We start from the raw sequence: 26,239 nt of genomic DNA, 5'->3' as shown, positions 1-26,239 counted from the left end.
GGGTCATCTGCTCTTTTCCCCCCGGGTGGCTAATTTATTTTCGAGCCCGGGGAGGGGGAGGCGGGGCGGCGAGGCCGCTCCGAGGGGCCGGGCGAGCTGGGGCGGGGGCGGGGCGCTGGGAGGGGCGGGGCGCGGGCCCGGAGGGAGGGCGCTGGGGGCGGGAGAGGGGAGGAGGGGTGGGGGTCCTGCCTGCGGGGGGAGCCTGGGCCGCCCCTTGTCCGGCCACCCCCACTGCCCAGTCCCGCTCCCGGCCGCGGCGGCCGCAGCAGCCGCAGCAGCAGCGGCCCCAGGATGGTGAGCGCCGCTGACCCCCAGCCCTGGCCCGTCGCCCCCGGCCCGCGCTCCCGCCCCGGTCCCTGGGCCGGACGCCCCCCGAGGCCGCGCACACTCACCTAGGACCCGGCCGGGATGCCGAGGTACGCGTCGCAGGCCCGGGAGGGGGCAGGCGCGGGAGCGCGCGGGCGGGCCGGGGGTCAGGGGGTGGCGACTGTGCGGTCCGATGTCCGGAGCTTTGTCCGCGGGCACGGGGCCGTGCGAGGCCCGGGGAGGGCGGGGGCTGAGGGGCAGAGGGTCTGACTAGGCGGAGGTCGGAGGGCAAGGCCGGGAGAGACCCGAGCGGGTGCGTGGGAGCCCAGGGTCATTTCTCGGGAGGAAGGGGGCGACCTGGGATGGGACCGTCGCTCGGCCGCCGACGGGCACCCGCTTCGCCGCGCGATCTGGAGTCGAGGCGGTGGTGGTAGCGAGCGGCGGGCTCTGGGGAGTCTGCGGGCTTGGGGAGAGGGAGCCAGGACTTACGGGTTCGGGTCCCAGAAGGATCCGGCGGCCGGAGCCCGAGGGCCGGCCCGCAGGCCCCTCCCATTCCGTCAGGTCTTTGTCCAGCGGCCCCTGTGTGTGCGGGAGGGGGTGGGGGCTGGGTTACTGGCCTGGAGATTCCCTAGCATCGTGACGGGGCAGTGACAGGAGACCGGGGCCATTTCGGTCCCTGCGCCCCTGCGCACACAGCCTTCGTTTCTCCTCAGCCTGGGACAGCAGTCCTAGTTCAGAGTTGGGGTGTTGCACGAAGCTGCGCTTACTTTCACCCGTGGGCCATTGGTTACCCGGAGCCCCCCCCCCCCCGAGTTCACAGCTCTAGACAGAGCCCCTTAAACTTCCCCACTCCTAGAGCCCTCTTCTGGTCTACACAGAGATTCCCATTTCCAGACCCTTGATAGAGGGCACCCCGTAGATCTTTGGGCACACAGTAAGAGCTTAATAGATGTTGGCTTCCTCCCGGACCTCTCTAGTGCAGTGGTTCCCGATGGCCTGTGAGCGTTCTGCGCCGGGGAGATCGAGAGCAGCCTGGAGCCTGCGCCCCGCTGCTGCCCGGAGTGCAGGGGTGGGTGGGCGGGTGGGTGGGCTGTTAAAGGGACGGTCACTAAATCAGGATTAGGCCGTGGGGCTGTCAGGCTGCCGGCCCAGTCTCCATGGATACCTAATTTGGAGGAGAATAGAGGACGGAAGAATGTTTGTGTTGTCCGCTCCGGCAGTAGAGGCAGAGCGAGCTCCGGCTCTCAGCCCCGCAACTAGGAGTGGGGTGTGTGCTCCCATCCCGGTTCTGCGTTTACAGACTGGGGGTTTCTCGGTTTCCGGGGTTTGACACCTTCCCCGGAGTCACCCTCTATTTGGAGTGGGTCCGGAGATGCTGTGGTCCAAAGGCCTCTGACTGCGTGGGGGAGTTGCGGACCTTCCTAGCGCCCCATCCAAAACCCCCAGCATCCTTCCAGAACCTCCCATCCCCCAGAATCTCTAGGTCGTGTTTGAACGCCGTTCTCTATTGGGCTTTATCTCCCCCCACCCAGGGACAGTAGTAATGGGCAGCAAGGGGGTGCCCTAGGATTTGAGAGCGGGTATTCGTTCGCTCCAAGCTGCGGGCAGGGGGCGGGGCGGGACTTTCTCCAGTCGTCCGAAGAAAGAGGCGGGTCTTCTTGGAAGGCCCCGGAGGGCTGTGTGACAGGCCTCGTAAATCCCCCTTCCCCATATTTAACACCATTTCATTTATTTCCACTTGATTCCATTGGTGTGCGCAGCAGCCAGAAGCGACCCTCATTGCCCTTGATTCCGTTGGTGCCTGCACCATCCAGAAGCGACCCACACGCCCTTGCTTTACTGTCTTCTGGGGGAAGCCCTTTTGGGGCCAAAGGGAACTTAGTTGTAATGCAGGATTGGAGTTGTTCCTGGAAGGTCCAGTCTTCAAGATTTCTCAACCTCCCTAGGAGGAAGAGAGGGAGACACAGGGATGATGTGGTGGGCCTGTAAGGTCCTGCATATTCTTTGGCTCTGGTGGAAACTGAGTGGCCAGATTGAGGATCACTAGCTAGACAATTCCAGTACACTACCCAGGTCAAGGCAGGGAAAAAGGAGGCAAGAGAAAGGAACCCAGGCACCAGTGTGGTGTTCCATCCTGGTCATCCATGGCCACAGCTTTTTATGGATCAAGAGCCCCTCCTCTCCCCCCTCCCCCGCCTGGCTTTATTGCTGAATCTCAGGCTCTCCACGCAATTTCACGCCTCTCTGCCTCAGCTCCTGCTGTTCCTTCAGCCAAATGCCTTCTCCATTGTCCCGGTCTTGCCACAACCTTCTCATTCTTCAAGGCCCAGCTAGGATGCCACATATCTCCCTGTGTAGCCTCCCCAGAGTCCCCAGCTCTTGTCACTTGCCCCTCCCTCCCTCCCTCCTTCCCTCCCTCCCTCCCTCCTTCCCTTCTTCCCTCCCTCCACAGTCTCCTTGCCCTGCACCTGTGCCTCCCTTACATTGTGGCTGTGTCCAAACTAGCCTTTGCCTCCAGGAGGCCAGCATATACAAGGATGGCCCCTGGCCCAACGGCATACTTTGTGCCATTTGGGTGCCCATAAATGTCAGTTAGGTGAGGAAAAGGAGTTTCATGAAGATTTTAACCAGGTGGTCTGCAAAACCTGGAGTCTGGTCATTCCTCCTGGGTGGTGGAGACCCCTGGGTGGCTCAGTTCCTCCCTTCTTCCTCCCTTTCTCCCCTCCTCCTCCTTGGTGACCCTCCCCACCCCCCAAGTTCGGAGAGGACTTTGCCCCTTTCCTTCCCCACAGACCAGCATTCTTTCTCTGCCATTATCCTGTTAAACAGAGAAGCCAGTCAGGATCCATATGGATCACATTAACAATTGCTTATTATCTGGCTGGACTCCCCCACTCCCACCACTAGTTCCTACTGCTGCAGCCCCGGGTCCCCAGGAGCCCTGCCTTCCCTCCCCCACCATTGGTCTTGGAGGAGGTCTCCCTCCCTGACCCCTCTAGCTGAATTTTGCCTCTTCTTGCCTTGGCACTCAGTGACTTCATCACCTTACTTAATGAAAACCAGGTTCCACACAGAAGCCTGGCTCAGGAACGCCCCAGGGCTGCATCCTGGAAGGTGATCAAGGACCAAGGCCTGGCACACCTTTGGTCTGTTGTTGCCTTGAGAGCTCTTGCCTGCCAATGGACAGAAGTCAGAGGCGTGGTGAGCCATACCCACCTGAAGTCCTAGTCCTGATCAAACCCTGCTGTGTCTTCCGGGAGCTAAAAGGTCTTCAGTGTGACACTGAAACTCAGGGCTTTCCCTGCAAGGAATCAAGAAATAGAACTCGAGTAAAACTGGATGTGAGGGCTCACACCTCTAATCATAGCACTAAAGAGATGAGACAGAATTACCATGAGTTCAAAGCTAGCCTGGGTGACATAGTGAGTTACATATCATCCTGAACCACAGAGTGAGCTTTTGTCTCAAAACCATTGCCAACATCAACAACAAAAAAGGGCCGGGATGTGGCTCACTGGTACAATGTATGTTTGGTGACCACCCACACCCAGGACAAACACAAACAAACAAACAAACAAAGCCCAACAAGAAATCTAATGGTGTTTCCTGGAGCCACAGCTGAGTTAGCCTGAGTTGCAAAATGGCTGAGTGGGGTGAGTGGGGCTCATGCTTAAAAACACAGAAGGGAAGGGCCTAGCTAGAGGTGGTAGGAGCCTTCAAAACGACCTCTTCTGGGGGGGGGGAGGGGTCTCTGGGCTGGAATTTAGCTCAGTAGTAGAGCTTTTGGTTAGATTGTAAAGGTCCTGGGTTGGATCCTTGACCACTGGGTGGGGAGGGGTTGTGGGGGGCAACAAACAATAAACTGTGGGTCTCTAACTTTTGATTTACAGGGAGGTTAATGAAGGCATCCTCAGGAAAGTGCATTGCCATTAACTAACCATAGTTTGCCTTCTCCTTTAAGGAGGGCTCTTGGGCCCTTGAAGCCCTCCTCCAGCCTAGCCCCTCTGAGATTCTGAGGCCAGGCTGTGGCCTGCAGCCTAGATCTCCTGACATTCTTGCTGAGTGGTTATCCCACCATTCTGTTACTGGCAGGGGACTGCATGAGCCATAGGCCACCCATGAGGAGTTGCAGATATAGCTTTCAGGTTGGAGGATTCACATTGCTTCCCATCTCTGATTGTGTGGCTTGGAAAGAGGTTGGTGGAAGGTTTTTATTGTGTAAGGGTCCACTTGTCTTTGGAACAAGGGGCAAAGGAAGCTAACTCTTCTCAGAGTGCCTCCTGAGGACCATGGCAACTGTGGGAACCTCCTGTAGCACTTGGGAAGCTGTCGGTTCCCCTTGGGAAGTGAGCTGAGAACAGTGTTTGTGGATGGGGCCAGAACAAGGGGGCAGAGCTCTAGTCTTGAATGACCCAGTCCGTGAGGGCTGTGATTACAGTAAAGGTGACGTTCAGCTGGCTTGCCAAACCAAGAAGACACTGCAATGGTGCAGTTGGCACTATGCTGCCCTCTGGTTCCTAACTGTGACAATTTTAAAATTCAGCTGCTAACTGTAAGTGGGCAGGAGTTCATAATGAAAAGTTGAGCCCAAGCCCAATCTTATTTCATTTTATTAATTTATTTATTACAGTACTTGGGGCCTTGCACGTTAGGTTAGTACTCCATCACTAAGCTCTGTCCCTATACCCCAACCCTAGTTTATGTCGTTAGTCCTGGAACCCACTCTAAGGATAAACTTGGAGCTGTAGTGACCCTGCCTGTGTTACCCTGGGAAAGTCTGCCTCTTAGTCTCAGGTTCTTTATTTTCAGGCTGGAGATAAGAAAGAGCCCCACAGTGGTGATGTGTCTGTGCAATATATGCACATCTCTAGTGACCTACTCAGTGACTTAGAGCCCAGTCACATCAGAGAGCCACCTCCCAGGGCAGGAGTAAGAAGGTACATGAGTGAAGGCTTAGGCTCCACCAGGGTTGCCCACACCATCTCTGAAGCCCCTCCAAGGCAGCATCAGGATAGAGAACAGGAATTGGGGAGACAGTAGCCTGCCTTCTTTTGTCCCATTCAGTACCTGGCACCCTAAGACCAGTGACAAGATTAGCCATTGACACAGGGAAGAAACTACATTTCACTGACCCCTGTTTGGATCCCTCCCTTCTGTGGTGACCCAGCACTGCAATGTCCTGGGTATGTCTCAGCCATGCTCCAAAGAATGCTAGCCATAGTCCCTGACATTTCTACCCCACCAACTGGGCATTCATGCCTGGAGTTAGGGTCAGTCTCCCTCAAAAACTTCTTTACATTTGTTGTTTATTTGTTGATTGTGTGTATGTGACTCTGCAAATGTGTAGAAGTCAGGAGACAACTTGGGGAAGTTGGCTTTCTTCCCATTGTGGGAGTTCCAGGATAAAACTCAGATTGTCAGGCTTGGCAGCAAACACCCTTACCCACTGAGCCATCTTCCCAGCCCCTAGAGGCTATCCTAACAAAGTCTCATGCTTGGGGGAGGGTGTATGTGTTGCCTAACCTGAGTAGTGGTCATTAAGCCTTGGAGGTCCAGTAGCTATTCATCCAGTACCCATTTTTTTTTTTTTTTTTTTTTTTTTTTTTTTAATATGGTGCCACCTTCAGGGAACTTAAAAGATGCTGGAGACCAGCAAAGAGGTAAAAGGACAGGCTTCAGCCCCAACATTCCCCAAGTAGAAGGGAACCCCTGAGGGTGTGGCCATGCAGAACTGTACAGGGTGGTTGGGGAGAGACTGTGAGGGAGGCCAGCTACCATAACAGGAATTCTGGGAAGGGGCTTGTCCTGGGGAGGCTGTGTCAGTGGGAATCAGCAGGCAACTGGGACAAGGGTCACTGTTCAAGCTTGTCTTCCTGAAGCGTTGAGTTCTTTTTGACCCTTGGGTGCTTAAGAGTCTGGGGAGGTGTTTGTTCCCTGAGGTCATAATGGGGGAAAACCCAAAAAACCCCCAGTGGTCAGCATCCCAGCTCCCTGCAACCCATGGCCCCACCCCCACCCAGTCTGCAGGTTTCTGTCTGATGGGGACACTGTGCTCTCTAACTCTGACCACAAGGAGAAGCTGCCTCTCACCTCACTCTATAGAGACACAGTGGTTCATAGATGGTTTTACTTCTTGGAATTACCAGAAACTAGGAGATTTACTATGAGTGGAAGTTGATTTGAACTTCCTGTGGCTGAGATGTTTAAGAGTGTAGGGCTGGCCTCTGGCAAGGGCATTTATACTGTGGAAGGGCACATGAGCACAAGGCTGAGACAGAAAGAACTGGTCAGCAATAACTGTCCATTCTGGTAATGCTATTACCCACTCCTTAGGATTGAAGGTGTGAGCCACCATGCTCAAATCCCACTCTTGGTGGGAAGCAGTGCCAGGGGAGTGAACCGGAGGCCTTATGCATGCCAGAAGGGCACTCTACTGTTAATTCACGACCTGGCCTGACATGAATCCACTCATGAGAGCAGAATCTTCATGCTCCAAACCCCATTAAATGATGGGGGTCTCTGTCTGACTCTTTGTGTTTATCTGTTTCCTGCTTTTTATTTATTTACTTGACACATGGTCTTACTATGTAACCTAGGCTGGCCAGGGGCTCACCGTGTAGCACTGACTGGCTTCAAGTTTCCAGCAATCCTCCCACTTTAGTTTCCTGAGTGACATTGGATTGTTACACCCGGCTTCACTATGAATTTTAGCAAGGAGCCCCAGGCTTAGAGCCCCAGGCCCTTTCTCTAGAAGAGCTTCCTTCCAAGGTAGACATGTCCTTTGAAGGTGGCACTCTTCTGTCTGTCATTTCCTTACAGTTACACCCTCTTCAGGCCTGGATTTTGGGTCCTCAGCCCCTCATTGAGAAAGAAGGCACTTCGTCAGTGGGTTATGCGCATGAGAAGGCCTAGGAGTTCAGCTTGGGGCCCACTGAGTGTCCAGCAGGTGCCCTCCCATGTGGGAACTGCAGGGAGCACCCCAGAGGAGGGGAGAGCCCCAGAGTTGATGTCCAGTGTCCCTGTTGGTGGGGAGCACAGCATTTCCAAGGTTTCTAAAACTCTCAGCTTCACCTTCCATAAAGCCAAAACTTGCGCTGTTTGTTTTCAGAGTGGGGAATGGTGGCCACTTTCCACTGAATGTGCCAGTGACTCTAACAACCTCCTGGAGTTAACATTGAGGCCAGAGCTCCTCAGACCTGGGCACAGGAACAGCTTTAGAGGGTGCTGAGCTCTGGGTTTGTAATCTGGGGAGAGGCTTACTAATGTTGAGGGAGGCCAAATAGCACAGAGGAATCAAGTGATATGTCTTCTTAGCTGTTAAATAGAATAGCATCCCTTTGGCTCCCTGTTCTGGCCTGGTGACTTAGACAAGGGAACTGTGCCTTAGTTTCTTTATCTGTCACATGGCAACACCACTTTAGATTCCCCTGAAGATTAAATATTGGGCATATATGAAATGGGTAATGTGTTGAGAACCCCGCCAGGGCAAGCAGTGGGTGTCAGTGGCCTTTCAGCCTTTGCTTGGCATCCTCCCCCAATTTCTCCTGCTCTCTCTGTCCCTGTGGCCCTGCAGCTATGGGAGCCACCCCCTTGAGGACAACCCTTCCCACTCAACACCCAGGTGGACCGGCCAGGCTGCATAGCTGAGTGACTCAGTTCAGCACCCCAGGGCTGGGGAGAGGCTGGGAGGGCTGTCCACCTGGGGATTTGGAGGTGGGCTGCCTGGGCCTGTTTCTTTACCTTTGGTCAGGCAGGCACTGTGGGGGCGTGTCTCTCATCCACAACCATGCACAGGAGTGGGGACACACTTGAGGCCAGGGAAAAAGGATCAACCAGACTTTAAAACTTTTGGGGGCCTCATATCCTCCTACACCAACTCAAGGCATCCAGATCCTAGGTCTGGCTGAGTGGAGGGGCAACATAGAGTCTTGGAGGTAACTCTGGGTTCCTGGCCTGAGGCTTGTGTCCCAGGACCTCTGAGAAGTTCATAAATAGGTCGGGTTCCCAGTGCTACAAATACAATTTTATTTATACAATGAAAAGTGTTTTTTGAGAACAGAGCAGACTTCCCAGCTACCAAAAGGATCTATGGCTTAAATCTGGCCAAGAGCCCTGACAGTTCCTTATCTCCTGTCCATCCAGCACCAGGTCCCAGAGGAAGGCAAAGCTTAAGGGCAGACTCGCCAAGAGGCAGACTCTGCGGTATAGCAGTGTCCCACCCCCTCCACAGAGCAGCAGGTGGTAGTCTCCTTTCCCTGCACCTGTGTTAGCTCCACAGGTGTTGAGTCCCCACAGCCTGATGCTGATTTGAGGTCAGAAAGCACAGGGTTCAACTATAGGGCCTTGAGTACTATGCAAAAAAATCAAATTATCTCCAGAAAGTAGTGATAGAAGCTGAAGGTGTGGTTCAGTGCTGGCTGCGTTTTTTTCTGAAATACTGTTGTTTGAACCCGAGGATGCAGAAGTTGCAGATCCAGAAGGCCAATGTTAAAATAGTAGTTACTATTATGAAGCAGTATGGACGAGCCCCTTGCTGCCCCCCCACCCCACCATTTGTATCTGTGAGGTGGCAAGGGGGAGGGAAGGATAAAGGGAGATCGAGGGGGGGCAGCTTGGGGGGTTGGCTAGACAGCTTGCTCTAGGGAGGTTCACACACATGAGTGTTGAGCAGGGAGGGGAACTCAGTTTAATGAGTGATAGTGGCTATCTATAAGCATCAGAACGGTGGGGCAGTGAAGCAGGGAGCCAGGGATGGCTTCAGAGTGGAATAACAGCTTGGGAGTTCCCCAAGGTCCACCACTGGAAGGTGTTCGGGGCAGAGGGGCTAGACAGACAGAGCCTGGCAGAGTCAGCACAGATGGTTCAGAGAAGAGGGGACAGCAGCAAGTCTGAGGCCGGGCAGAAGGGTGGATTGACCTGATCAGGGCTGCTTGAAGGGATTCTGTCTATTCCTTGTTAGAAGTGGCTTTGTGTTTTGGACTGGGGGACCTCCCTGGTAGCCAGACAGAAGAAGGGCTGGAGAGCAGAGGCAGAGGGTTCAAATGTGGGGCCAGCTGTGTGCGATCATTTCAGAGAATGACGGTGGAACTAGGTGGCTGGTGATAAGGGCTGTGGCTTCTGAGTAGTGACAGTCTTAGGAGAACAGGTGGACTCTGAGGAAGAAGGTGGAGTGTTTCCTGGATCATGTGGAATCTAAGCTCTCTGCACACCCTGGCAGGCCTAAAGTTTCTCACCTGGGTTCTTGGCTCTTCCTGTCTCAGGGGTAGTGAAAAGTAGAGATGGTTGGTTTGATCTGGTCAGTGGACTCTTGGGAGGAACCTGAAACACAAAGCAGGCCATCTTGCCTGGGCAGTTTCACAGTGACAGAAGGGCTATTATGAGGACCCTGGGGTGTCTAATGGAGAGACGAGAAGCTGGTGGGAGATGTCCCAGGACACAGGCTAGAGGGACAGGGGCTGGCTAGGGTAGCCTGGGAGACTGTGTTTTTTAGGTCCACAGACAGGTGAGGGCTGTAGACTGCGCTCTCCCAGCGCCCAGCAGAAAAGTTGTGCTTTTCTCTGGCAGAGTCACCGGTCAAACCTGCTGGGGGTTTTGTTTGTGTTTGTTGTGTTTTGTTTGTTTTTGTTTTTATTTTTGGCTGGGAAAGCACTCCCTTTCTAGGGCTCTTCCAGACCTCTGAGGCGCTGGTTCAAATTGCCCTGCCCTGCCTGCTACCTGCTCAGCCCCAGCTGCCAGCAGGATGCCTTGAAAGTGCTTGGAGCACGCAGGCACCCTGCCCTCCCTGCCAGTTCACACTGGAAGAGAGACCAGATCCAGACATGTGTCATTCATTCCATAGGCTGACCCCTCCCCCTGATCATCCTCTGGGCTTCCTAGAATGGCCTTAGAGATCCCTGGCCCTGTCACTCCTGCGGTTGGTTGTTTAATACCTGCTCCCTCAGATCCATGGTGGGTCTAAACTGCACTGGGAAAGAACTGAGGACAGCAGAGGAGTGAAAAGAGCTGAGGAGGGAAAGGGAAGGAGAGTATCCTGCTGTAGAATGCTTGTACCACAAACCCCCTCCTATGGTGGCTTCCAGAGAGTGTGCAGTTGACCTCCCTCTGTCCTTTGGATTTGATGGGGATTTGAGAAGCATACTCTGTTGTACTTATCCCCTTTCTGTGCCTTCCTTGGGGCCCAGGAGTAATTCCTGGCTGGCTGCAACTGTAGCTAAAGGGCAGTGTGGTAGGATGGGCTGTGCTGCTCTCCAGACTGTCTCCACCTCAGGACTCAAGCTTCTTGATCCAGGGAACGCTTGTGCCTATTCCTATAGCCCATCTCCAGCAGGCAAGAGGCAAACACAGGTCAGCTGTGGTGAGCCCCTCTGAGGTCACCTAGAGTTCTGGAGTGGCAATGCTTTATTTAAAAGAGAATGCTGATTAACCAGGATGACTTCTCTTACTCAAAACATGGGCATGAGGTATAGTGATTTGTGCTTTAAGGGAGACAAGGGGGCTCCTTCTCCTTGGCTTCCATAGGGAGATGGCTTATAGCCCTGACAGCCCTGTCCTGACAGCAAGATGGGGTGGTGGGAGGGTAGGGTTTAGGGCATTCCTCAGGAGGGACAGTACCTGGAGATGGTCATTGGAGAACTGGATGGAGCAGTTGGAAAAGGGGGGCAGGAGAGAGAGGCCCTTTGAGCTGGAAAAGTGATTAAGCCAGGCCTGGCAGCCTCAGGGCAGCCCTAGAGAAAGCTGTGACTCACTGAGGTGGACAGTGCCGGGGGCAGGAGGGGGGGGAGCTAGCAGAGGTATCCCCCAAAGGCAGCCAGATCACAAGAGGCACTGGCAGGTTCCTGAACTCTTAGGGTAGGGCTGCATTGGATCAATGTCCTCAGCAGCCTTTCCTCCTGTCCTGTGTCCAGCTTCAGGCTCCTCAGAGTGTGGGGAGGGGGTCCGGGAGTCACCCTGGCCTCCTGGGGTTGTGGACAGGCTGTTTGATCAGTGAGTGTGTAAATTGGGATTTTATGGATTGCTTATTCAGGGCTGGAGCTGAGGCCCCCAAATGCCTCTGAGCCCCAGAATGTAGAGCTTCCTCCTGGGAGGGGGAGGCAAGCTCCCCAAAGGCCCCGCCCTCCTGCTGTGGTTCTTCCCGAGGCCCCAGGCTTTGTCAGTGGAGGCCTGAGCAGTTCAAATGTGCTAATACGTTCCCTGAGGGCTGCTGGACAGTGGGACTTACTCATCAGAGCTGTGATTGGTCAAAGGCCTTGGGAGGGGGTTTGTCGAAGCAGCTGTGTGTGAGTGTGTGTGTGTGTGTGTGTGTGTGTGTGTGTGTGTGTGTGTGTGTGTGTAGGGGGTTGGGGGATGTCCACCCTGCTCAGACCACTGGACAGAGACAAAGGATCTTCAGCTAGCTCAGAACAAGTTCTGCCCTTACCTGGTCCAGCTGATGAGGAAGCCCACCTGTCCATCATTACATCTCCACCTGGTGGGGGCTAGTGTGTGTGTGTGTGTGTGTGTGTGTGTGTGTGTGTGTGTGTGAAGTGGTGGGACCGGGTTGCATCTGTTGGGATAATCCAGCTAAGATTATCCACCCGTCCCCCCAAGATTCTTCATTGCCTCTCCCCACCCCACCACTTCAGTCCAAGCATGGCCAGACAGCAAGGCTGGGCATGGATTGTCCAGGCCTCAGGGGATACAGCTGTGACCCCCAGACTCTGTTGTCATTTGACAGTGCTTTCACTGTGGTCACATTTCTCCCCCTCTGCTGGCCCCTAGGCCCCCATCTGTCCTTGGGATTGGATGAGGATGAGGATGGTGGGCAGGGTGGGGGAGGGGTGCTTAGGAGCTGATGGGGGAGGGAAGCACAGCCAGCCTGAAGGCCAGATGACAAACTGCCCTGTCCTACCTTGTGTCCTGCTCTTCAGCCTGCCCCTCCTCTCCTTGGGCAGAACAGACAGGCTGGGGGAGGGGATACCCCAGTGAGGCTGAGGCCCTCTCAGGGAAGCTGCAGTCCAGAGTGGCTGTAAAACCATCAGGGAGGTGGAAGGGGACAGCCTGTGTCCTGAGGAAGGCTCCCTGAGGTCCGAGGAGCTGTCAGCCACCATGGTCCCCAACAAAGCTCAGGCTACAGAGCAGAGCCCTAGTGGGGAGGAGAGGGGCCCCATCCAGAACTTTCCATAGTGATGAATTATATGGCGCTGACCCCACACATGACTGTTGAGTGCTTGGAATATAGCCAGCGCTGTTGTGGAACTACATTTTAATTTTATTACATTTTAGTGGATTTAAATGTAAATAGTTCCTGTGGTTGGTGGCTGCTTTTTAGATAGTGTGGGATTAGAAGCTGTGGGCTTTAAGTAAAGTGTTTTGGAGCAGATGGCATCCCTGCCTCATTTTTTGGCTGGGTGGGGAGGCAGGAGGACCCTCCCTGTCACACCATACTCCTTTGCAACTTGCCCCACATGGAAATGCTGTATGTGTTCTCCGTGGCTACAGACTGCCTGAGTGTGGGCCTGAGCCGTCTTCCAGTGATCCTGCATGGGCCAAACAGCCACAATAGCAATGGGGGTGGCTGTATCCCTCTAGGTGTGAGGGACTGTAGGATGCCAGCCTGAGAAGGCTTCCTGAGGAGGGGGTATGATGAAGCTGGGCTGAAGCAGAGGGGCAGTCAGGGCTTAGGCAGGTGGCTGGGCCTTGGAGCCTGGTCCTAGACAATCCAGAGCAAGGCCCCTAGAACGGTGCTGGAGCAGGAAGCAGGGAGGAAGCATGGGTTATCATACTATGCTCTTAACAACTGTTATAACCTTGGGAGATTCCCTGTCCTTCTCCTCCATGTAAGATGGAAGAGCAGAGCCTCCGTTGATGAGCACTGAGAAGGGAGACTGATGCTAACTAAAAGTTTTGTAAATCCTTCCAGCCCAGGAAAAGTGGAAGGTTTACTACTCAAGGGTGCCAGCCCCTGGCCTGGCCTCTCAACAGGACAACAGATGGTCACAGCTTGGCTGTGGCCCTGACCGAGGACACAGACAGGGATTCTTTGCTGTCCCCTCCCCCCAGTTCGTGTGTGTGCACACAAGGCCCAGATGGGGGCCACTTGGCCAGCTTTGCTCAGGCTGACCTCCTGCTGTTTGGCATTTGACATATGAGGAGGCCAGGGGCAGTACCCCCACACCCCCACCCTGGAGAGGAGCCAGGCTGGCGGGGAGGCCTCGCTACCTCCAGGAAGCAGGGTCCCAAGGGCCCTGATCTCTTTACCATGTGTCCATGGCCTTTGATGGGAATTCCATTGCCCCCTTTGTCTTCTCTTGGAGGTCTGTGGGAGGGGAGCAGAAGAGACAAGAGAGAGGAGGCTGGGTGCGTCCCAGGGGCCTGAGATGGGTGCTGAGCACTTTCCTCTGGTGTTCTCAGATGCACAATGCCTTTTCCATCCATTTCTGGCTTCTCTTGCCATTCTACCATCTTAGGGAGACACTCCCATTTCCTTATATGGAGACAGAAGTAATTTTGAGCCTCTTTGTCTGCCATCCATCCATCCATCCATCCGCCCATCCTAAAACTGATCAAGAACTTACGGTGTGCCAGGCACTGTCTTAGCTGCTTGGGAAAGAACAGTGAGGACCACAAAGCCCCTGCTCTTGTGAGGCTTTTTAGTGGTTCCACAGAGAACAAAGCAGAAGATAGCTCATCTAGGATGAGTGCCAGCAAGAACATCAGGATGAGGGGACAGTATTCGAAATGAGGTGACAGCTGAGCTGTGAGGGTGCTCCCAACACAATGGGAGAATGAGTGCCCTTGGCTGGGAGAACCAATCTGTGAGAGTGATGACAGGTGAGGTGGAGGACTTATGGAAACATTGGGAGGACCAACAGGTGAGTGCAGGATTTATGGAAACAGATCTGCTAGGACTGGTCAGTCCTCAGAATTTCAGCTTCTAACCTAAGAGGAGTGGGAGCCATCAAAACTCATGGGTAAAAGGACTGGGGCGATGGCTCAGTTGTGCAATTATGAGGAGCTAAGTTCTATTTCCTACAAAAAAGCCAGGTTCAGTAGTGTAAGTGAGTAATCCCAGCACGGGGAGGGGTCAGCTAGTTTAGCTAAATCAATCAGTTTTAGGTTCATCATCAAGAGGTGAAAAGCAATTGAGGAAGACACCATCAACCTCTGGCCTCCACACACATACACAAACATACATACATGCTCACTTACATACACACACCACAATTCAAAGAAGAAAAAAAGCTTTTGATGGAAGAATGACACAATCAGACATGTTTCAGAGCATCTGGTGGCTGGTGGAGAACAGGGTGGGTGTCAGTGCAGTAACTGGGGCACATGAGAGATGTGTATGGGCGTGCTGAAACGGGGTTTCATTATTTGTACACATTTTGAAGTGAGGGCCAGTTATTTGTTGTTCTGCAGTGTGAAGAAGTCAATGATGACAGGTAGCATCTGCCTGAGCAATCTGAAGAGAGAAAGCTGCCCTCTCCACTATGGAGTAGGCTGAGAATGTGGAGCATGGGATAGAGTGGTAGCCAGAGTTTGATTTGGGGACATGCTTTGTTTTTATCTTGGCATTTTGATACAAAGTTTCATACAGGCTGGCTTCAAACTCTTTATTTAGCTGAGGAACTGAACTGAATCTCCTGCCTCCGGATTCCAAGTGCTGAGATTACACAGGCTTGTGCTACTGTGCTCAGCTTTGAGATGTGTTCATTGTGGCAGTTAACCATTTGACTGGAGGTGACATGTGCTAGCCATGGTGGAGTACAGCTAAGAACCCAAGGCTGCAGGACCCTGCCTAGCTAACATCTATACACAAGTGAAGGTCAGTTTTTGGTTTTTGTAGCCTGGCTGTGATCATCTAAAGACCCTCATGGAGAGAGAAGCCAGATCCCAGGCCTGTGAGTGTGTGGAGGCTAGTTAGTGTCATGGAGGGCAGTTAGAGAGTCAGAGAGAGGTCAAGTCAAAGAGAGCCTGCTAGTCTCATGCCTAGGTCATCAGAGCCAGATGAGGACTATGGTGGGTGGAGTGCTGGACCTGAACACAGAGCTGGACCAGGTTGAAGATGAAACAAGAAGAGAGGAATCAGAGATACTAATCTAGGCAACTTCCAAACTGTTGGTTTTGGGGAAGTTTTAAAAAGCAGTTAGAGGGTCCAGTCAGCACCCCCTCCCACTCCCACCCCCGCAGTAGGAAAAATCACAGCATATTGTGGGCTGATGTGGACACAGTGGAGAGGCGGAAACTGGCCCTGCAGGAGAGGAGGGATTCTGGAACAATGCCACTGAGTGTTAAGAGGAGGAATCAGGGCCCAAGAGGAGGCCAAACACAACTCATCAGGCTATCTGCCCCCTGTTCTTGTGGCTATGAAGACTTTAAAAGGAAATAAGGGGTTAGTGATGGAGGGCCTGGGAAGGATGCATGAAAGAGACAGGACCCCCATGGACCCTGATGGACCTGATTAGTGAGCAGAGAGAACATGGCAGGTGTAAGGTACTGCATGTGCCAAAGGCCCATCTGTGGTTCTGAATGAGCTAGGCTGACTTTTCTGGATATCTTAAGGGAGGAATGGTGGCTTGCATTCTTTTGTTAGGCTGGTGCCCTTCAGCAGAGAGACCTGTGTTCTTCACAAACAGTCAACAAAGGATAAGCAGCTTGGATAGAGGCAAATTAGAGACTCAGTCCATAGAAGGAAGAGCTTTGCGGTCTGGACCTTCCTCATTTCTCCTTTTAAGTCTGCCAGCCCTGTGCTTGTTTTTTGCACCCCACTGCCTCAACCCCCTCTGCAACTCCATGGTCTTTACTGTGGCCCTGGGCCAGGAGTAAAGCTAGGGACAGTGGGGAGGGTGGCCCCTGCTCCCTCAGAACACTGCTCCTTAGTTGGCACATGAACCTTGCCATGGTAGTGCAGAGGGAAGGGATCCCCTTTGTAGAGCTGGCCACACCCAGTGGTATTGTTCTAGCCTCTGCAGACATCTGCTTACATAGGTGGAATGGTAGGAAACGAGGGGACTGGACACTACTTGCCACTCAGCACACTTCTTCCCCCTTTCTTTTCTTGGGCCTGGGTCTGTGCCAAGGTTCCAGTCTTTGCAGACCCATTTTGGGTGATGTCCACAGCTCCAGATAGCCTTGGATGTCTCTGAACTTCCAGATAAATCTTTTTCTCCCTCCTGCACCCCCATCCCTGTCTTTGCTATTCAAACAAACAAAATCAGCCTGGCAGGACTGGAGAGATGACTCACTGGTTAAGAACATATACTGCTGTTACAGCAACTAAGATTGGTTCCGGTATCATGGTTTTTCTTTTGGGCCCCAACCAGCTCCCAAATCACGACAGGGAGACTTACTAGTTTTGAATGTTTGGCCTTAGCTTAGCTCTTTTCTGGATTCTTTTCTTTCTCTCTCTCTCTTTTTTTTAAAGGCCATTTTTTTTATTTTAAGATTATTTATTATGTATAGTGTTCTGCTTGCATGTATACCTGCACACCAGAAGAGGGCACCATGTCTCATTACATACAGATGGTCTCATCACCATGTGGTTGCTGGGAATTGAACTCAGGACCTCTGGAAGAGCAGCCCAGTGTTCTTTAACCTCTGAACCATCTCCCCAGCCCTCTTTTCTGGATTCTTAACTGAAGTTAACCTGATTCTCTTCAATCTACCTTTTTGTGTCAGGGAGTTTTTACTCTTCTTACTTTTGTGTATATTACTGTCACTGTTTCTTGTGTCTGTCTGTCTGACAATGGTTGCCTGGCTTCTTGCCCCAGATGTCTTCCTCATTCTCTCAATCCTAGAGTTTTCTTACTTATTCTCTTTACTTGCCAGCCCCACTTATCCATCTTCTGCCTAGCTATTGTCCATTCAGCTCTTTATTAGACCAATCAGGTGCCTTAGTCAGGTAAGGTGAAACAGATGAAACACATCTTCTCATAATTAAACAAATGCAACAAAAATAAATGTAACACACCGTTACACAGTTAATATAATATTCATCAGCATAAACAAATGTAACACGTCTTTGTCTAATTAAAATAATATTCTGTATCAGGTTAGGTGGCCTGTAAGTCTCGCTCCCTCTTCTGGCATCTGCTGGTACTTGCATTCACATGCACATAGCCCCACAAAGAAAGACACACACACACACACATATGTTAAAAAATCTTTTAAGAACTCTTTCAAGGGGCTGGAGAGATGGGTCAGCTCTTAAGAATACTGTTCTTCCAGAGGACCCAGGTTCAATCCTTAACACCCATATGACAGCTTACAACTGTCTGTAACCCCAGTCTCAGGGAATGCAACACCCTCTTCTAGTCTCTTTAGACACCAGGTATGCATTTGGTGCAAAGACCTACATAGGGAAAACACCCATACACATTAAAAATGAAATGAAACAAAAAACTCTGTCAACTGTAGCCCTGTAAGTCCCATTAACATGGAAAAAAAACCCAGCACTTATCAGAACTTTAAGAATAGTAGTGATTTGTGTCAGGTGGTAGTCCTAGCACTCAGGAGGCTGGGACAGGTAGATCTCTTTGAGTTGGAGGCCAGCCTGATCTACAGAATGAGTTCCAAGACAGGCTCCAAAGCTACAGAGAAACCCTGTCTTAAAAACAAAAACCAAAGAAAATAGTGGTTTTTTTTTTTTTTGTTTTTAAACTTTTTGATTGATAACAAAAACTTGAATGGTTTTGATGAATAGATTGCTATGAGGCTAAATTGCAGTAGTTCTGTACATCACTTCACATGGTTATTTGTGGTGAGAACATTTAGTTTTTTGGGAGTTTTCAGGTATACAGTGCTATGTTACCTGCAGTCATGGGGATGTGCACAGCCCTTGCTCAGTCTTCCTAACTCAAATGTATTTTTGGGCTGATTCCTCCCCATTCCTTCTTCCTCCTTTTCCTCTCCCTTTCTTCCTGACCACACTCAGTTGATCAAGGCTGTAAACTTGGGTCACAGCTTGACCCAATCCTTTCTATTAGCTGGCACATGGTAGGTGACACTCTGAAAGTGTTGGAAGGCTAGAAGACAAATATTTAGTAAATGTGGAACATAGACACTTTCCTGGCAACTTCTGCTAATCCTGGACATGCATTGAGGTTCTGTGTCAGCCCCAAAGCATCCCCCAGGCAGGAGGATCCCTCTGCCCTTTCCTTTTCTCTGTCCTGAAACTGGGAGAGAGGCTTCTGTGTGGTAACTGCAAGGATTGGGGCAAGTGCCCAGTCCTTTAGGTCCCCAGATCGCTGTCTCTCTCCTTTTTCCATAGCTGGGGGTTGGCATGAGGGGCAGGGTCCAGAATAGGAAGCCTGTTCAGGCTCTGCCAGGGGCTGCAGACCCCCTGGGACCTGAGTTGTAAGCAGTAGACAAAAAGCCTATGACAAAAGGCCTGTGGGAGCCTCAATGAATAGATTAATGAGATCTCCATACGGAGGCCCCACAATGGGATTCTCCAGTCCTTTTGTCCCAGGCTGAGATAATGGAGCTGGAGGAGGCTTGCCCAGAAGGGGGCATCAGCCTCCTCTACTACAGCTGAGCTGAGTGGGGTCCAGATGCCTCTTCTGCACTATACCCCACCTCCAGTGGGTAATGGAATCTGGAATCAGAATTTCTGAGGTCTGAATGGGCTTATGGGGAATGGAGAGAGGTGCCATATGACACTGTGGTTGCCATATATCCCCAAACAACTCTAAATTGTGCCACTTAATTTTTAAAATTTCACAATTTTAGTGAAATGGTTGGACTCCTCCTCTGCAGCCTATAGTTACTGACAGAGTGTAAAGCAGAGAGGGGAGGCAGCTGGCTGGTGGCCACACAGTGACAGCATGGGGTCTGCTGGTTAGGCTGTCAAAGTTTGGGCCAGGCCTGGAGCACAGGGACAGGTGGGGCTCTCTTAGGCAGGGAGGCGGTACAGGTCTAAGGCTGGTTGTGAAGGCTGAATCACTTCTTTGCAGTCGTGGGCTTCCTTGAAATGAGAAGTGGGGTTGTAGGAAAAACTTTATTCTTATATCAGTAGTTCTGTAACCATTGATGCCATACCCTATGCTTTACTCAGAGTCCCAGCTACCACTAGGGTAAGCCACAAAACCCAAACCAGGGTTTTGGTCAGCTCTGGTCCACATGCAGTTGTGTGACTGCATATCCACAGGGAGAGAGACAGCTTATTTTGGGCTGCTTGGCCAGAAGGATACAAATTCACCATGAGGTCTAAAGACCAAATCCGCAGTTCTGGGAGACAGCTATGTCTACAGGAAGATATTGAAGCCATTTTCTTGGGCTGTGACTCCCTCCTCAGGCTGAGGGACAAAAGGACAGGACTTGGAGACAGGCGCTGTGGGAAGATGTCAAGGGCCAGAGTTGTTTTGACTTCTATCTTTTGTGGAAGCTGAGTGATCTTGGAGAGGTAGGGCTCTCTCTGCGTCTCTGTCTCTTGTGGAGCAGCAACCCAGGGGAAGCACAGAGCAGGGGTCTATGAAATGGCATGTGGACCAGCTTGTCCTGTCCCGCTGGAAGGAGTCTTCTAGCCAGCTCCTTGCCCCAGCCCCCAGTCAAGTGACCTGTTCAGCTGAGTCAGAGAGGGGAACTACTTGGGACTTGTAGTTTGTACTGCTTTTCACACATCATTTTACATCCTCAATCCTCTTATGTATTATGCCCTTTAACCTGGAGAAAATGAGGTTCCATAAGGTTGAGTCGTCTGCTCAGGGTCCCCTGTAAGTGTCTGGATGTGGCTGTGAAACCAGCCTCCCTGATTCAGGGCTCCACTCTTGCCCAAGTCCTGGTGTTCTCACCCCTGGCTCTGAGGACCCAGGGCCCATAGGATACAGTGAGTTGGGACAGAAGGGGAAGGTTGGCTGTGTGGGAATGTTAAGGGCTAACAAGGGAGGAGGGAATTAGTGATCTCTATCCACTGCAGGCCCCGCTTGTGTGGTTTGATCTGTGAGGAAGCAGCTGGGACCACTCTTCAGTGTGTATGCAGCACAGGTGCTTTTGCTGGGGACCTGCACTCTCAAGGGCGCATGAACCTAAATCTGTACATACTCTTGCAGTCCAGTGTGTCTCTGGGATCCTTTTTGTTATCACTTTCAACCTGAAAGCAGATCGTGGAGCCTGACCTCCCTTCCTTTTTTGTTTGGGCCCAGGCCTTAGGCACTCAGAATCAGACCAGATCTTTGTCTTTCCCCTCTCTAGGCTTGAGGGAAAGGCAATGCTCCGGAATTCAGCTTAGTTGCTAGAGGCATGGCTCCTTGCCTACCTGCTAGCCTAAAGAACATGTGGCAGATCATTGTTACCACACATAGACAGCAGTCACCAAAAGAAGGGGTGCAGAGTCAGGCTGGCAGCTAGTGGGGGACCCAGGGCCAAAAGAGGTCATCTTGGAGATGTGATGAGTTACACTCATGGTGGGGAAGAGCTAGTACGCAACAGCTGGGTTGGACTGAAGGGGCCAGACCAGATGCTTTGTTGGGTCAAGATGGGGATCTACAGCTGAGGTGGGTGGGTCATCAGGCTTTTGGCCTACAAGGTGTATACAGGTGCAGGTAAAAATGGCTTTGTTTTTCTTTTTTCCTGGCCAAAATAGAAAGACTATGACCTAAAGTATCTGAGGAGACAAGCCTGTGATTAAGTAGTCTGGGGTGACATGCCAGGTATCAGGTGCCCTACAAAGAGGGCTGATTTCTGCAGAAGAAAGTGAGAATCAGGCTCAGAAGACAGGACAAAGTGGAAGTGGGCCCATAGTCTGATGAGTGATTCCCAGTGGTACCTGGTGAAGGCTTAAGACTGCCTGGCAAGGGAGAAAGAAACTCACAGAGACAAGTTCAGGCCTGTGCCTTACTGTGCCTTTCTTACTGTACTGATAACCAAGGAGCCAGAGCACAGGTGATATAGTAAGTTGGGGTGGACCCTGGGTTTGATGTAGTAAAATGTCATTTGCATTTGTGTAACTGATGTCACTTCCTGTGACCCATTGTTGGATTAATAGTGACTGGATATCCCAGGAAAACTGCCCCTTTGTCACCAGGTAACGGCTCATCTTTGGAAACCCCTCAGCAGGAGCTGGGAATTTGAACACATATCCCTTCTCTTCTGTTTGTTCTCCTTTCCAGCTGCTGCCGCCCTCCAGAACTATCACCCTCCTTTTATGTACGAGTGCACAGCTCATGCCTTTTCTAGGTGGACCAGCAGGACTTTTGGCTATAAGGTTGACAGAGATGTAGATTAAAGGGAAAATTTCATTTCCCAAGGGTCAAGTAACAGGCACAAAAGTAGAGAGAATGACCAGCCACTGCCAGTATGGATGCACATACCCCATCACTCCAGAAACAGCATTTCCTGGTCTTCTCTGTAGGCTCAGAGTGTGTAGTTTTGTAGGTGTGCACTGTACAAGGGCCCAGTGTAGCTGTGTAGGTTGTGATATGTCTCCAGCAGGTGGCAGTAAAGTGCCCCAAGGGTTTGATTTACTTGGTGCCACTAAAGCTGGTGTTAAACTCCAGGGCTCTGTAGTGCAAGGACTGCAGGTGTGCATAACTCCACCTGTCCTGCTAGCCCTGAATGAACTGTTCCCGACATCCGGAGTGCACTGCTCCCTGTAACTGTTCAAGATGCCATAAAGATACTAGCTCTTTGGTGAGTCCTTCTCAGCCAGGAGAGCCACGTTCTCCTGAGCCCCAAGGCCTCAGGCACGGCCCTCTATCTTCTTTCTTCATGACAGATGTTATTTACTTGCCTTCTTCGGCTGGCTGAGCCATCCTAGCCACCCTTTAACCTAGTCCCATGTCTAGTTAAAGCACATAGCATTTGCTCAATACAGTTTTTGCAAAGAAGCTAGAGGTAGTGCTCCATAGTGTTTACTTGGCCTGCAGGAGGCTTGGATTCAGTCCCTTGTGCAGCAACACACACTCCAAAGTTTACTGAAGGAAGAACCTGCTAAGTAAGATCACAAAAAGCTTTGGCTTGAGAAATAGTCACCACAGAACTTGGGTCTGGGTGTGCTGTGGCCTCATTTAGTCTTCGAAATTTTATTCTTCAGTCAGGGTTAGCTTATTGGAGCCATGTGCCAAGACAGTACTGTTCCTCAGGCCACGAATCTCTCACTACTTCAGGACTCAAGCCTTGATGGGTGCCAGAGGACAGTTTAGGGACCAGCCTTGGGACCTTTTTTGTTGTCAATGGTACAGAGACACTGTGGTATCTCACAGATCTGCTCTGTGACCCTCCCATACCAGGGACATTTGTTCCTTCTGAGAACTGGTATTTTGCAAAGTGAGTCTGATCACACCTCTCTATTTGGTGACTGGGAAGCTTAAAACAAATTAGGGTTCACCTTTTTTTTTTTTAACCCCTCCAGTGCTGGTGATAGAACCCAGGTCCCTGAGCATGCCAGGCAGTACTTTACTGGCCCTGGGATGCACTTAATGTGACCAGCATGCTCCATGCTAACCCATATACCTCAGCAAACTATATGCCCATTCCAAATAATGTTTGTGAGGCAAGCTACATGCTTTGGATAGAGCAGGTAGGAGTACCTGCCCAGCCTCTATAACTATTATAAACAGCAGTTGTCAGGTGTCTGATTTCTTTAGGCAGAGGTACAAAGAAAAGAAACAGCAAGGAAATAAGTATTGTTGGATTAGCCACTGTGGTTTCCAGGGTCTATGGGCAGGATCACACACCAGGGCACAAGGTGAACAGAGCATCTCAGAATGACAACCCGTTGGACCTCTTAGCCAGGAGCTCTGGGCTTGCCAGTACATAGTGGGTGAGCAGCAAGTGTCTGTCACCCGCCTGGCCCTTCTTATTAGACCCCAATAATGACCTTTGTTCCATAAAGGGGTATAGCTAGTGTGGTGAGAATAACTATTGCCTGATGTATGCTGTTAGGGCTAACATGGCATTTCTGGGTTCCTCTTGGTGCTGAGGAAACTATTTTTTCTTTAAGAACTAATTCTAGGTCCCAAGGGTGGAAGGGTAGGTTGTCATCATCCAAGTGTAGGGCCCACCAGTGGGTCCCCAGGGCCACTGCAGGGGCTGACCAGTCACCACTCTTCTTGCCTGCAGCTCTTTCGAAGATGCACTGGACACCAGAACACGCCCAGCCCCTCAACCAGTGGCCAGAGCAGCATCTGGACATCTCCTCCACTACTCCATCGCCGGCCCACAAATTGGAGATGCCTCCAGGGGGTCGCCAGCGCTGCCACTACGCTTGGGCACACGACGACATCTCCGCCCTCACTGCCTCCAATCTCCTCAAGCGCTATGCTGAAAAGTATTCCGGAGTCCTGGACTCGCCCTACGAGCGCCCAGGCCTGGCCAGCTACAGTGACGCCGCTTTCCTCAACGGTGCCAAAGGGGACCCGGAGCCCTGGCCCGGTCCGGAGCCACCTTACCCCCTGGCCTCGCTCCACGAAGGCCTCCCGGGAGCCAAGCCGGCCGGTGGGAGTGGGTCCGCAGGCCTTGGAGGCTCCCCGGTGGTAGCAGGAAACCTGGCTGAGCCGCTGTACACCAGCAACGCCTGCGGGGGCCCGTCGGCGGCCACCGAGTACGCGACGGGCTACGGGGGCGGGTACCTGGCGCCCGGCTACTGCGCACAGACGAGCGCTGCGCTGGCCCCGCCGCCCCCGGCCGCGCTCCTGCAGCCTGCGCCGCCGCCCGGTTACGGGCCCTCGGCGCCGCTCTACAACTATCCGGCCGCGGGCTACCCCGCGCAGCCCGGCTACGGAGCGCTCCCGCCTCCCGCCGCGCCCGCTGCGACCTACCTGCCGTCGGGTCTGGCGGCGCCCACGCCCCTGCCTGCCCCCGCGCCGCCCCGGCCCGCGCCCTACAGCTTCCCCGCTGCCGCCACAACCGCTGCCACCGAGGGCGTGTCGCTGAAGCGCAAGGCGGTGGACGAGGGCGCGGAGGCACGCTACCGCAAGTACGCTTACGAGCCCGCCAAGGCTCCCGCGGCCGACGGCGCCAACTACCCCGCCGCGGACGACGCCGAGTGTCGGGGCAACGGGTTCCGCGCGAAGCCTCCCGGGGCCACGGAGGAGGGGACGGGCAAGTACGGTGGCGGCGGGGGTGCTCTTAAGGTCCTGGGCTCCCCCGTCTACGGCCCGCAACTCGAGCCCTTTGACAAGTTCCCTCCCGAGCGGGTCCCCGCCACCCGCGGGGGATTCACGGCGCCGTCGGGCGAGCCACCCAAGGGTGTGGATCCAGGGACCTTGGAGCTGGTGACCAGCAAGCTGGTGGACTGCGGGCCCCCGGTGCAGTGGGCAGACGTGGCGGGCCAGGGCGCGCTCAAGGCGGCGCTGGAGGACGAGCTGCTGTGGCCCCTGCTGAGGTCTCCCGCCTGTCCCGGAAGCGCTCACCCGCCACGGACCGTGCTGCTCTTCGGGCCCCATGGCTCAGGCAAAGCACTGCTGGCCCGTTGCCTCGCCACCCAGCTGGGCGCCACGCTGCTGCGCCTGCGCGGGGCCGGCCTGGCCGCTTCGGGTGCAGTCGAGGGCGCGCGCCTCCTGCAGGCGGCCTTCGCGGCTGCGCGCTGCCGCTCGCCCGCCGTGCTGCTCATCAGCGAGCTGGACGCGCTGTTGCCGACGGCGCGGGACGACGGGGCGTCGCTGCGGGCCCCGCTGCTGGCCTGCCTGGACGGAGGCTGCAGCGCGCGAGCCGACGGCGTGCTGGTGGTGGGTACCACCTCGAGGCCCGCGGCCCTGGACGAGGCCACTCGCCGGCGCTTTGCGCTGCGCTTGTACGTGGCGCTGCCTGACGGTGCGGCGCGCGGGCAGATCCTGCAGAGGGCGCTAGCTCAGCAGGGCTGTGTGCTGAGCGAGCGGGAGCTGGCCGCCCTGGTGCAGGGCACCCAGGGCTTCTCCGGAGGCGAGCTGGGGCAGCTGTGTCAGCAGGCAGCGGCTGAGGCGGGCCTTTCTGGACTGCAGAGGCCCCTTTGCTACAAAGATGTGGAGGCTGCTCTGGCCAAGGTGGGCCCTCGGGCTTCCCCCAAGGATCTGGACTCGCTAGTGGAGTGGGACAAAATGTATGGTTCTGGACACTGAGGGTGGTGTCGGGAAGGCCACCTCCGCCTGAGGCGATGATGTCCTTGATTGGCCCAAGGAGTGATGAATGTGGTATGGAAGAGAGGAGCGCTCTGCCGGTCGATTTGTTTTTCATGGGAAGGAAAACGCTTCTGCCAGGCAGATCGATGACATGTGCACCGTGTACTCAGGTTTCTCCTATTTATTGTGGATGGGACGTTCGCCATTTTTACCCGGCAGACCGGGCACACCCGACATGAGCTAGGGAACTCCGTCCCTCTCTCCACAATACTTTTGTCTCCTTCCTTTTTCCTTTCCCTCCCTTCTCTGTAGTATTGGTTTAGTTTTCTCCCTAAGGCTTTGGCTTCTTCTGCCCCCTCCCGCCCCCTACCACCCTTTGTGCTTTTCTGTGTAGCTAGCTCTGTGTGTCCTGGACGCTGGGCTTTACTCCTCCCTCCCCCCTGTTCTCATTCACACTGCAGTGTCTCTTGGCAGAGTTCCTTTGGTCCGGAGGCTGAGAAGGGGGGGAGTAGGGAGCCCCCACAACCCCCTTAGTACATCACCCACCCGAAATCTTGGGTCTTTGGAGTGGGAACGAGGGGAAAAAACACCCAAAGAAGGGTTTTGTTTTGGTTTTTGTGGTTTGTTCATTTTTGAGGGGAAGTCCCAGAAATGTAGGTTGCTTAATATTTTAGGCCTCTTATTTTTGTAAGATGTGTAGGATTTGTTGTTTTTCGTTTTATTTTGACAACTCAGGAAGAAACTGACCTCAGAAAGAATGTTAAACTTTGCCTGCTCTCCTGTTATTCCCCAGACCCACCCCAGGGGAGCAGATTCTCCCAGACCAGAGAGACTTGGGGCTGATGAGGAATACCAGACATGAGCCTCAGACTACTGTTACTGGAAAAGAAGCAGAATGTGATAACTAAGGGCTTCCC

At 53.1% G+C, this 26,239-nt stretch overlaps 1 protein-coding gene across 1 annotated transcript; it reads left to right on the top strand.

Moving 5' to 3' along the window:
• Positions 1–186: 186 nt before the first annotated feature.
• Fignl2 (fidgetin like 2) lies at positions 187–25,487 on the top strand. The gene is made up of 2 exons (XM_051189933.1): positions 187–416; positions 23,347–25,487. Exon 2 carries the CDS (start codon positions 23,358–23,360, stop codon positions 25,320–25,322), a length of 1,965 nt encoding a protein of 654 aa, XP_051045890.1. The 5' UTR covers positions 187–416; positions 23,347–23,357; the 3' UTR covers positions 25,323–25,487.
• The last annotated feature ends 752 nt before the right edge of the window (positions 25,488–26,239 follow it).

Source organism: Phodopus roborovskii, unplaced genomic scaffold, assembly GCF_943737965.1.
Source record: "Phodopus roborovskii unplaced genomic scaffold, PHOROB, whole genome shotgun sequence".
Classification (NCBI taxonomy): Eukaryota; Metazoa; Chordata; class Mammalia; order Rodentia; family Cricetidae; genus Phodopus; species Phodopus roborovskii.
Note: the sequence above shows the minus strand (reverse complement) of the source record. Positions and strands in the feature narration are given on the sequence as shown.